Source organism: Saimiri boliviensis, chromosome 6 (genome assembly GCF_048565385.1).
Source record: "Saimiri boliviensis isolate mSaiBol1 chromosome 6, mSaiBol1.pri, whole genome shotgun sequence".
In the NCBI taxonomy this organism is placed as follows: domain Eukaryota; kingdom Metazoa; phylum Chordata; class Mammalia; order Primates; family Cebidae; genus Saimiri; species Saimiri boliviensis.
Genome location: NC_133454.1, coordinates 59,453,885 through 59,467,263, shown reverse-complemented (window position 1 = coordinate 59,467,263; position 13,379 = coordinate 59,453,885). Strand labels below are relative to the sequence as shown.

The following is a 13,379-nucleotide window of genomic DNA, read 5'->3' as shown; positions in this document are numbered from 1 at the left end:
GATCTATCCAAGAATGAAATGGGCACTGTTGTAAAATAGAGATTACTTCTTTACTAAACTTTTCAAGTAGAAGTTCCGTAACTTCTTGTCAGGAATAGCATAGGAGATATCATTGCATTTAATAAATTATTGAATATGAAGAAATTTAAGGTCCTATGCTGTGTGCCCTACTCTATTCTAAGTAAAATCATAGATACATTAAATGGAGGACCAATAATGATATCACCTTTTTAAACTTTAGAAATGAAAGAACAGAAATCAATTACCATGATTCATATCAGGTAATAAGTGGTTGAAAAGGGTCTGAACCTAAGTTTATAGGAATCCAAATAAACTTGGTTTCTTACTATTTCTACTGTTCTGTCCCCAAAATGTTAGAGAAGGTATAGGAATTTTTCCCTTTGTTTCTTTTAGGAAGATGTGACATATGCACATTAATCACTAAAACTTTTTAAGCTAATATCTGCCTAGGTGTTTATTAATAATTATCATAAATATGATTCAGCTTCAGAAATTAATAAATCAATGAAAGAGAAAATATTTATAAAGGCTCCTTGAGAAATTAAAGTTCAAACTTAACCATAGAGAATAGATTTGGGGAGGTAGAGATTGAATGTCTTCCATTTATATTTGAAAATGGAGTGTTGTGGTTATATTGATGGTGGCAGTGGCTCATTTGGAGCAGCTGCCAAGAAGATGCCAGCTGCAGCAAGGTGGGGCACAGCTGGGGCTGTGCACTCCACAAAACTGACAAGAGCTGGAAACAGGTTATCCCAACAAGAGCCCCAGGCCCTGCCAAGTTGGTGGGGCAGGAGCCCCATCCTCCCAAGCACAGCTGCAGCCACCCTGCTATGGTTTTGGACATGGGCATCTCTGTACTCTTGCAACTGGGGAAGCCCCCTTCCCCAACAGGCTTGGAAGTGCCTGCTCCCACTCCCTGGCCTTTCTCAACTCCCAGTGCCCACTCCATTATGGAGCAAAGTTGTGGCCAAGCCCAGGTTCTATTGCATCTCAGCTGTGTGTGCATGCACTCAGAGCGATGCTGACACACCAGCTCCCTGCTGCCTTGTCTCCCTCTGGACTTTGGGTGCCAATGAGCACAGGAGCACAGGCCAAGGGGCTGAGAGTGGCTTAGTGCAGGCCTGTAGGCATCCCTTGGCCTGGACAGCCTGTATACCATGAATGGCAGGATGCAGACAGGCTCCTTGGTAGGAGGGATGGGTCCCCAGTGAAGCCCCACCTTCATGCCAGGGATGGCCTGAAGCCTGGGATCTGGGCTGCCAGTTCTGGGTGAAGTCCACAACCCAGAGTGAGAACTTCACTGATGCCTTTTGGCCAATTAGATGGTGCTTTCTCCAGGCCCACCCATAGCTACCCATGGGCCAATCAGCATGGACTTCCTCCATTCTGAGCACATAAAAGCCTCAGACTCAGCCAAACTCAGTACTCATCGGGGGCACCTGCCTGCAGAAGGGAGCTACTGACTTCAGGTATCCTGAGAGCTGTTGTTTTGTTTAATAAAGCTACTCTGCACTTTGCTCACCCTCCAGTTGTCCATATACCCTCATTCTTCCTGGATGCAGGAAAAGAACTTGGAATCCAGCAAATGGCAAGAGCTAAAAGTGGTGTAACATATTCCTGGCCCACTTGCCAAGCTGTGGGTGGTGACATGCTCCTGGACTATGAAAGTAAAATGTGGTGATCGTTCCGGTGGCTCAGACTTCAGGATTATGCAAGCCAGAGCTGCTGTAAAAAATATAGTCCTCCCACCCTCTGCCAGTGCTGGGTAGCCATCCGACAGGACAGGAAGCAGTTGTGAGGCCAGGCCAGCTCACAAGATATAGGTCAGAGTGGGGTGGTGGGACTGAAAGGGCTGTAACACAAATGGACTAAAACACACCCCCTCATTTGCTTCATTGTGGGTGATGACAAAGAGAGAAGAGCTTCTGGGATCCCAGACCTCAGGACTCCCTAAGCCAGGGCTATGACAGGCTGTACTATCTTCTTTGGGACTCTGCAGTTCCTGGCATCTCTGAGTTTTTGGGTGCCACCACATTCCCCTCATCCAGATGCTGGTGCCCTGGATGCAGTGGAAGCCACTTGCAGTATGCCTGGTCCAGCTGCAACCTCACATCATGCCCATATTTCTGCTGGCACCTGGAGCTGCCTGCACCACCACAACAGCCAGTGTGCCTGGCTGTGTGCAGTGACTGGACCCGTGTGTTTGCTCACTCATATACCTCTTACCACTTTTACCCTTGACAAGTTTGGGATCCAGGCTAGTAGCATAAGCCAAGTGCAGCCTGCCAGGCCTAGTGGGTGGAAAGGGCCCAGTGGGCATGATCAAAACTCAAACAGAGGTACCACCAGACACAGAGGTTTCTTTCTGGAAAAGTGACATCCTAAGAATCCTGTGACAACATAAGAGAGAGATTATGGCAAATTGAGGAGAGTATGAGGCAAATAGCATCCCTGGATAACAGGAGTTTCTTTAGGGGATTATAGGAGATAAAGATTTTTTTCATGATAATGGAAATAGCTTACAGATGACCCTGAATATAGGACAGAGATACACTTTATATCTTAGGCAGTGGGGAACAGTAAAAAATACATATTCAAATTGTTTTTTTGAAGAAGACTGGCACAAAATAGTTGAATACTGAATCATTTGGTATATCAGGGAGTAAGTAAGAGATGGGACATAAAATGCCATTGTGAAAACCTAGGTGTAAAATATGAAGAGGTGGGTTTAAGTAAAATACATGGAAATTAAAGAGACAACAGGAAAAAAAAAGTAGTTCAAAGAAAATTTTCACCTAATGCAACATCTATTAGGTTTATGAAGTGAAAGATGGAAGAATCAAAGAGAACTCTTTAAATCTCCATTGTAGTCCAGTGGAAAGGCTCAACAAAAAAGAAAAAGGCAAACAATTCCCAAAATTTTGAAACAGAGTTTTACAGGAAGAACACAAAATGTATCCAACAAATTGTCCTGATGATTATTCAGTCTACTCTCCAAGGCTTCATTGTTACACACTTGAGGATTGTGGGTGACTGAAATTCCAAAGAACTCCTCTGGGTGAGTAATGGGTGGGGCTGCTGTGTTTCTGGCTGATGTAATAGCACACAAACTCTAGGCAAGCCCTACTCAAAGACAGGTTGCATCTCCTTGATGACACAGCTATAACACCCTGCCTTTTCACATCTACAGCATGGCAGAGTACATACAGTAGGAGGGCAGAGGCATCACAATTCTGGAATATTTGCAAAAAATACTCATTGAATGTAGGATTTATAATCCGTATGTTTATTGCCATTATTTAGGGAGTGCATTTCTGCAAATAATTCTTACAGTCCTTTATGTGCCTCACCAAAACAGATCTTATACCGAAAGATTCATTATGAAGAAACAAGCAGCAAAGAAGCACTAGAGAGAACAAAACTGTGGGTTGAACCTGTATATCTTTCTCTTGCTTACTGGGTAAGACCACGGTGGTATGGCTTGATGGATAATGATATTTCAGGAAAGGGATACAGCAACTTTTTCTGTTAATGTCACTTTTGTTGCAAAGGGGATGACTAGCTGCTCTGTGTGTGAGAAGATGACCATGGCAACAGAGAACCCCAACCAGACTGTGGTGAGCCATTTCTTCCTGGAGGGTTTAATGTACACAGCTGAACATCCTAGCCTCTTCTTCCTCCTCTTCCTTCTCATCTACAGCATCACTGTGGCTGGGAATCTCCTCATCCTCCTAACTGTGGGCTCTGACTCTCACCTCCGTTCACCCATGTACCACTTCCTGGGGCACCTCTCCTTTTTGGATGCCTGTTTGTCTACGGTGACAGTGCCCAAGGTCATGGCAGGGCAGCTGACTCTGGATGGGAAGGTGATCTCCTTTGAGGGCTGTGTTGTACAGCTTTACTGCTTCCACTTTCTGGCTAGCACTGAGTGCTTCCTGTACACAGTCATGGCCTATGACCGCTATCTGGCTATCTGTCAACCCCTGCACTACCCAGGGGCCATGAACAGAAAGATGTGTGCAGTACTGGCTGGAATCACCTGGGCCATAGGTGCCACACACGCTGCAATCCACACCTCCCTCACCTTCCGCCTGCTCTACTGCGGGCCTTGCCACATTGCCTACTTCTTCTGCGACATCCCCCCTGTCCTGAAGCTTGCCTGTACATACACCACCATTAATGAGCTAGTCATGATTGCCAGCATTGGCATCGTGGCTGCAGGCTGCCTCATCCTCATCGGTATTTCCTACGTCTTCATCGTGGCAGCTGTGTTGCGCATCCGCACAGCCCAGGGCCGGCAGCGGGCCTTCTCTACGTGCACTGCCCACCTCACCGTGGTGTTCCTGTACTATGTGCCACCTGTCTGTATCTACCTGCAGCCTCGCTCCAGCGAGGCAGGAGCTGGGGCCCCTGCTGTCTTCTACACTATCATAACTCCGATGCTCAACCCGTTCGTTTATACTTTGCGGAACAAGGAGATGAAGCATGCCCTGCAAAGGCTTTTGTGCAGCAGCTTCCGAGAGTCTGCAGCAGGCAGCCCAACCCCATAGTCTGCGCTATCAAAACTCAAAATTTGCCTGCCAGGAAAGCAGCTATTCACAACTCAAAATGAGTAGGGAAAATCGTTCAGGTGGAAATCAGAATAACTGAGTTGCAGCTCAGCCACAAACTTTCCCCCAACTTTGGCCAAATGTTCTCCCTCACTCTCTCCCTCACAAACACTTCATCTAGAAAATGAGAAGACTGGATTAGATGAGGTCTAGTCTTGCCAAAATCTAAGTTCTATGGCTCAGAAGTATGTGAAATGCTATTCATATCCTCATTTGTATTAGCAAATGATTATTTTCTTTTTATGAAATAACTTTATTAAATACATAATACATATTAAATAATACTATAAACAAAAATATAAAATACAATAAAATGAAGCTTTATATACATATTTCCCAGCTTTGGAGAAAAAACCACATTTGAGAAAAATGATAACATACAAGAAAAGTGACTTGTCCAAGGTGACTTAGGCGGTGCCATCATCTTTGTTCACCCACTCGTGGTAGTGTATAACTAAGGCCACACTGAGAGATGGAAATAACACAGGTTTTGGTGTCAACTGAGACTACCTGTATTCTAATCCTGATCCAACCAGTCCTAGTCATAGAATTTTGTACAAACGTCGTAATTGGAGTTTCAGTCTCCACTTTCAAGAGTAAGAATTAAAATAATAGCTTTGAAGGATATTATGAGTTCTAAATAAAATAATTATATTAAGTGTCATGTAAATAGGTGCTCCAGTTTCGTACCAAGCTGGCTGCAGAAATCAAAGAGAGCTTATCATACAAGTTAAGGTCCAAATTGTTTCTGAAGGATTAGCAAGGTTTTAATAGCTTTGTTGAATTTATAGGCCAACTACAAAAGAAAGGGCATTTCTAGACTTCAAAATTATAAAAGATAACTCAAGGCTTTAGTTAAAGCAGCTTATCATACAGGAGGAGGGAGTTGTGTTGTATTCACCTAAACTATTCTATAAAACGAAAATGTCGTCGAAGGCCAATCTAAAGAATTCAGATTATGCCCTAGGCGTTCTACCTGTTTACTTTCCTCCTTCTTGTCATCTAGAGAAATACCTTTATCCTGAGAAGCCACTTCTTTAAATGCTAAACTGTGATATAAATTAGAAAGAAAAAGAAAAAAAGGACAATTGGTATACTGGCCAGTTAATTAACAATTATAACCTCAGAGACATAAGATAATAAAAGCATTGTTAAACCTAGGTGAAGATACTGGAGATGAAGAGGCATTTTATAGAATTAGATTAGAACTGTTTCAAAGAGAAAAATTTATAAGACTATTAGAATGGGAATAGTAACTATAATCATTCATTTTTTTACATTTTAAAATTTTTAAATTTTTTATTGCTTTATTATACATTAAGTTCTAGGATACATGTGCAAATCGTGCAGGATTATTACATAGGTTGACACATGCCATGGTGGTTTGCTGCATTCATCCCCCACCATCTACATTAGCTATTTCTCCTAATGTTATCCCTCCCCAATCCCCCCACCCCCTACTATCCCTCCCCTAACTATAATCATTTTTGACATATGTGTGTGCAAAGCACTGTACTAGTTGCTTGGTCTCTGTTAATCCTTGTAAGAAATATATTTTGTAGCAATATTTTATTGTTATTTACAATTTACAGATAAGGGAACTGAGACTAAGTAAGATAAAATAACTTTTATAAGGCTATGCCAATCATAATAGTTAAAGCCAGGATTTCAACTTAAATTTATATGTTTTTAAAGACTACGCATTTCAATTATACAGTAGTACTTCAGAGATAATCAAATCCCACCCCGACTTTTTACTCAACATATTAGAGGTCTCAAAATCCAAGCCTTTAATAAAGAGAGGTCCTTTTTCAGATAAGGATTCCTTGACCTTTGAATAGTTCCTAGTCCTCTGTAAATGTAGAAACTGAACCTAGCATTTATGGAAAGAAAAAAAGAGAGAAAGAAACGCAGTGGAGATGCAGCACTCATTCAGAATTCAGAGCTGTTCTCCCTTGTTCTATTATCTCAGAGGCATTGATGGATCTCTAGGAAGTGGCTCAGGCAAATTCATCATTCCTATTAGAGTAGTCTTGAAGTGAAGGTGGAATGTGTGAGAGTCAAATGTAGAATGGGAGATGGTGTTGAAACAAGCTATGATCTTGTCTTACATCATTCCTCAATCTTGTTAAATGGCTGCCTTCTAGAAATGAAAGGATAAGTTATCGAAGAAGACTGTGGCTGTACAATACCAATTACTCTCTTTTTCTCAACTTTGACCTTAACACTTTGGCAGCAAATATTCTCCAACACATTGGCTTAGAATAGTCTTTCACAATGGCACCACTTAATATCCTGCTTTACATTGTTATTAAATGTTTCATTGCATAACTAGTTTATAAAAACTTGAAGAGCAAAGAACCTTTATGTCTCTTAAGTGCTCTAAGCAAAGGAACCAGGTAAAATATTTGTTCAGTCCAGTATTCAGGATTTGAAAATAAAACAGGACACATACATAATCTTCACAATAAAATCACTGTATAAGAATATTTGTTTTATATCCAGTTAGGGAAAGAAAAGTCGTTAAAATTGTTTTCTTCTTTCAGATATTTCTATCTTTGGGTCTGATTTTCAGATTTAGGAGATGTGGTATAATACTAGTACAAATTTACTTGAAATTTAAAGGGAAGAGGGACTCAAAAATTAACTAGTATTAATTAAAATGAAAAAAATCTTCACAAAAGGAGAACTATGTAAGAATATCATTTTGCTAGCTTTCCTATAATGAAAATAGTACATGCTGATATTTTCTTTATGATAAATATGTATCAAATGGATAGGAAACAAAAGTATTACTTGCACAGGATAATTTGCAGGGAAGGACATGCTGTAAGAGTGACTCACTAACTTAATATTGTTCATTCTATGTCATAGAGTTTCTGAGGCAGAAGTTTACCAGTACTCCGGAAGGTAGACTGTACAAACAAAATTATGATACATGTAATCAAGCTGACTAAATGAAGGACTCAGAGAATGAAGGACTTCCACGGGAGGAATTGCATTCAAATAACGAATACACAAATGATTTGTGATTTCAAGCTATTGTTTAAATAAAATGAGGATCTGTGAAATGTATAATTGTGTCCCCCATCATTGGCAGTGCCAGAATTTAATGAAATAGCATTTACTTGAAAATGTTCTGTGAGAATTTTGTCAACTTTATATCCACCTCCCACTTACATTGTTACTAACAATTCTGCCATGTAAGTTAGAATGAATGTTTGAAAACACTAAACCTAGGAGAGCACAGACTGTAGCACAGCTGTGATAAGGTAACATTGGCCAAGAAATCTTGCAGAATTGGATAAGCTTTGGAGTCAACTGTTTGAGAACCAGTTTTATCAATTTTTAATCAAGAGAGGTTTTCTTTGACATAAGCATTCTTCAATCTTTGAATTAGAGGTCTTTGAACTTAGATCATTGTCTATTACACATACACACACACACACACACACACACACACACACACAATCATACATTCAAAAATTTACCAAAATTCTAAAATATTGGGACACATTGCACTTTCCAGAGGTGAATACAACAATATCCCAAATAACTTTCTTTCATACATGCCTTGTTCTTGATCCTAGGGGAAAGCATTTATGTTTTCATGATATTTGCTTAGGTTAGGTGTAGGATTTTCATAGATGTCCTTCATCAGGTTGAGGAAGTCCCCTTTTACTTCTAAGTTGTTGAGAGTTTTTATTAGGAATGGATCTGGATATTGTCCAATGCTTTTTCTCCATTTGCTGAGATGGTCTTATAATTTTTCTTTAAGTCTGTTAATATAGTGAGTTACGATGTTTGATTTTCAATGTTAAACTAATTTGCATGCCTAGAATGAACCCCAATTGGTCTTCATGTATTGTCCTTTTACATATTGTTGAATTTGATATGCCAGAAGTTTGTTAAGTATTTTTGTATATATATTCATGAGAGACATTGGCTTGCATATTTTATTTATTTCAACGTTTTTGTCTATTTTTGGTACCAGAATACTATTGTCTTCACTAACTGAGATTGTAAGTATTCTAAACTCCTCAATTTTTGGTAAGTGGTATTATTTCTTTCCTTAAATGTTTGATACAAAATTATGAATAGATTGTTGTCATACACTATACTTCTACTTATACAATTTTTAAAAACTTTACAATACATTGCTATTGTGGGTTTTGCTCTGAATAAGTCATTATTTTTAAAAGACATTAAATAATAAGAATTCTGCTTTAGTATGAAATTCACCCAAATGTCCATCAATGGTAGACTGGATAAAAGAAAATGTAGTACCTATACACCATGGAATACTACACAGCCATAAAAAAGAATGAGATTATGTCCTTTGTAGCAACATGGGTGGAGATAGAGGCCATTATCCTAAGCAAACTAACACAGGAGTGAAAAACCATATATGTACCAAACGTTCTCACTTATAAGTGGAAGCTAAACATTTAGTATACATGGACACAAGAAGGAAATAACAGACACTGGGGCCTACTCGAAGGTGGAGGGTGGGTAGAGAAAGAAAAATGAAAAACTACCTATCAAGTACATGCACACTATCTGGGTGACAAAATAATCTGTATGCTGAACTCCCATGACATGCAATTTACCTATATAATGAAGCTATACTTGTACCCCTGAACCTGAAATAAAATGTTTTTAAAAAGAAAGATTTAGAAAGTAACTAAAAGAAGAGAAAATGGCTTTATGTTTTCATATCTAGTTATAATTTATAGTACCCTTTATTTCTTTTTGTACATACAAGTTACAATGTAGTATTATTTTCTAATGTCATGAACACTTTTTAATGTCTATAATACCTCTTACACTGGAAGTCTGCTGATGATGAATTCTTTTTATTATTTCTGTAAAAGTCTTGATTTTGCATTTATTTATTATTACGCATTTATTTTTGATAAATGTGGATTTACAGATAGTTGTAAGAAATAACACAAAGAAAACATCAGGAAGATGGCAGAATAGGAGTTTCCAGTACTTGTCCTAATACAAAAACATCAATTTGAGCAAATATTCATGTGAAATACCTTCTTCACAAGAACTAAAGAATCCACGTGACATCACCTGAATGAAGCACAGAAATAAGAGGGTAGGAAGGACAGTTTTACATTGAAGGACAGCTTTACATCATCCATGTCAACCTTCCCCAATCCCAGACAACACAGGAATGAGAGATCCTCATTGTGGGGAAGGAGAGTGACAAGCACCCCAGACTTGTTCATGTACTGATGCACCAGGACCAGCCCAGTAAACCCCAGCATCAGGCCAGCCTATACAGTCCCAGGCTTCAGGCTCATCTCCACAGATGCAGACTTCAGACCCACACCAGTTAGCAGAAGGAATAATAATAAAGATCAGAGCAGAAATGGATGAAATAGAGACTAAAATATATTTTAAAAGATCAGTGAAGCTAAGAATTGTTTTTTTGAGAAGATAAAATTTCTAAAACTTTAGCAAGGTTTTCTTTTAAAAAGACTCAAGTAAAATTATAAATGAAAGAGAAGATACAACTGATACTGCAGAAATACAAAGTTTCATTAGAGGCTACCATGTACAAGCATTCACCACCAAATTAGATATTATCACCTAGAAAAAAATTGATAAATTTCTAGAAACATACAACCTATCAAGATTGAATCATAGGCCAGAGACAGTGGCTCATGACTGCAATCCCAGCAATTTGGGAAGCCAAGATGGGCAGATTGCTTGAGGCCAGGAGTTCAAGACCAGCATGAACAACAAGGGAAAACCACATCTCTACTAAAAATACAAAAATTAGCCAGGCATGGTGGTGCACGTCTGTTGTCCCAGCTATTCGGGAAGGCGAAGGTGGAGGATCACCTGAGTCTGGGAAGTCAAGGCTGCAGTGAGCCAAGATTGCACCACTGCACTCTAACCTGGTGACAGGAGTAAAATGCTGATGTAAAAACAAAACAAAACAAAACAAAACAAAAAAGATGAGTCATGAAGAAATAAAACATCTGAATTTAAAATGAGTACACAAATTAAATCAGTAATAAATCTCCCATTAAAGAAAACCTGGGACCTGATAGCTTCTCTGGTGAATTCTACCAGATATTTAAAGAGGAATCAATCCCAATCTTTCTCAAATTTTTCAAAAAAACTGGCAAGAAGAGAAAAGTTCTAAGCTTATTTTATAAAGCCAGCATTACCCTAATACAAAAGCAGGAAAGGACACTGCAAGAAAATTACAGTCCAATATTCCTAAGAAACATAGATGTAAAAATCCTTCACAAATACTAACAAACTGAATTTAAAAGCACATTAAAAGGATCATACACCATGATCAAGTGGAATTTATCCCTGAGATGCAAGGATAGTTAAACATACCCAAAGCAATAAATATAATGCCAACAATGAAAGAATAAAAAAGAGAAGTTAATAAGATCATCTCAATACATGATGCAGAAAAAGCATTTGATAAAACATCCTTTCGTGATAAAAACTCTCAACAAAATTAAGTACAGAAGGAATGAACCTGAACACAATAAAGGCCATTTACAACAAACCCACAGCTAACATCATATTTGACTGTGAAAAGCTAAAAGCTATGCCTCTAACATTGAGAACAAGACAATGATGCTCACTTTTTCTGCCTCTTTAATATAGTACTGAAAATCCAAGCCAGAGGTTTAGGAAAGAAAAAGGAATAAAATGAATCCAAATAAGAAAAGAAAACCTAAAATTTTATCTGTGAATGGCATGATCTTATATATAGAAAATGCTAAATACTCCACCCACACAAACACCCACATGAAAGAAATTGTTAGAAATAATAAACTAATTTGATAAAGTTGTAGGATACAAAATCAACATACAGATAGCAGCTGTATGTTTTTAAACACTGTCAATTAACTGAGAAAAATTATGAAAACCATCTCATTTACAATAGCATCAAAAAGAGTAAGATACCTAAGAATAAACTTAACCAAAGAGATGAAAGACTTGTATAATGAAAACTAGAAAATACTGATAAAGGAAATTGAGGCTGACATAAATGAATCTGAAGAGATTTCATGTTTACAGATTAAATGAAAATGTTATTAAAATGTTTAGACTCTCCAAATTAATCTATAGATACAATGCAATTTTTATTAAAATACCAATAGCATTTTCTGAAGAATAGAAAAACAATTCCAAAATTCATATGGAACCACAAAAGTACCCAAATGGCCAAAGCAATCTTGAGTAAGGAAACAAAGCTAGAGGCATCACACTAATTGACATCAAAATATATTGCAAAGTTACAGTAATCAAAACATGATATCACTGGCAGAAAAATGGAATAGAATGGACCACTGGAACAGAATAGAAGGCCTAGAAATAAACCCATTCATACATGTATGGTCAACTGATCTTCAGTAAAACTGGCAAAAATATGCAATTGGATAAGAACAGTCTTCAATAAATAGTATTGGGGAAAACTGGATAGCTACATGAAAAAGAAAGAAGGAAAGAAGGAAAGAAAGAAGAATGAAAGAGAAAGAAAAGAAAGAGAAAGAAAGAAAAAAATTGTACCTTTATTTTATACCATACACAAAAATTAGCTCCTAATGGATTTTTAAAAGTAATACCTTGAACTATAGGACTTCTAATAGAGGAGGGGCTGGGTTAGGAAAAAAAAAAAAAAAAAAAACTTCTAATAGAAAATAGAAGGGGAAATCTTCTTTAAATTTGTCTTATTAAATGATTTCTTAGATATGATCCAAAAACCTCAGGTAACAAAAGCAAAAATGGATAAATGAGACTGTATAAAACTAAAAAGCTTCACTGTAGCAAAGGAAACAATCAACAAAACAAAAAAGCAACCTACGGAATAAGAGCAAATATTTGCAAACCATATATTTGATAATGGGTTAATATGAAAATATATACAGAATTCCTATAACTCAATAGCAATAAAGTAAAATAAAATAACTCTATTTAAAAATGTTTAAAGAAACTGAATGAACATTCACCCAGAGGAAATATCAGATGGCCAACAGGTATATGAAAGAGTATGTCATATCACATGCTATTGTGATTTATAATAAACATATATTTGTTCTTCATCTCAATTATTAGCATGGAGGGCTTAAAACTCATGGAATGTGTGTACCTATGCAACAATCTTGCATGTTCTTCACATGTACCCCAAAACCTAAAATGCAATAAAAAAAAAACTCATGGAATGTCCAAAGTGATTTTTTTTGTTCTATGCTAACGAGATTACTGATGATTGGGGATCCTGGATAGCCTCAAAATAGGGACTAATTCCTAGGGGAACCAAATAAGTGATTAAATGGTTAGAATTTTCAGCCTACCCCCAACCTCAACATGGAATCTCCAGGGTGGAGTAGGGAGGGACTGAAGGTTGAGTTCATTCACCAATGGCCAGTGATTTCATCAAGTATGCCTATGAAAAATCACAAGATGGAGCACAAAGAGCTTCTGGGTTGGTAAACAAGAGCACACCCACATGCTAATAGGTTGGTGTACCCTAATTCCACAGAGACAGAATCTCCCATACTGGAGACCCTTCTGAACCTTGCCCTATGTATCTCTTCCAACCAGCTGTTACTAAGTTGTATTCTTTTATAATAAACCTTATTAATTTTTTAAATAAAAACATTAAAGGTTTTTCCTGAGTTATGTGAGCCACTTTAGCAAATGATTGAACATGAAGAAGGAATACACCTCTGATTTACAGCCAGTCAGTTAGAAGCATAG

General features: G+C 37.8%; 1 protein-coding gene across 1 annotated transcript; it reads left to right on the top strand.

The window, feature by feature from the left end:
- Positions 1-3,485: 3,485 nt before the first annotated feature.
- OR10S1 (olfactory receptor family 10 subfamily S member 1) lies at positions 3,486-4,606 on the top strand. The gene has a single exon (XM_003923568.3). It carries the CDS (start codon positions 3,513-3,515, stop codon positions 4,569-4,571), a length of 1,059 nt encoding a protein of 352 aa, XP_003923617.2. The 5' UTR covers positions 3,486-3,512; the 3' UTR covers positions 4,572-4,606.
- The last annotated feature ends 8,773 nt before the right edge of the window (positions 4,607-13,379 follow it).

Coding starts and splice junctions, on each gene's coding strand:
- OR10S1 (XM_003923568.3), top strand. CDS start 3,513: ATGATATTTCAGGAAAGGGATACAGCAACTTTTTCTGTTAATGTCACT.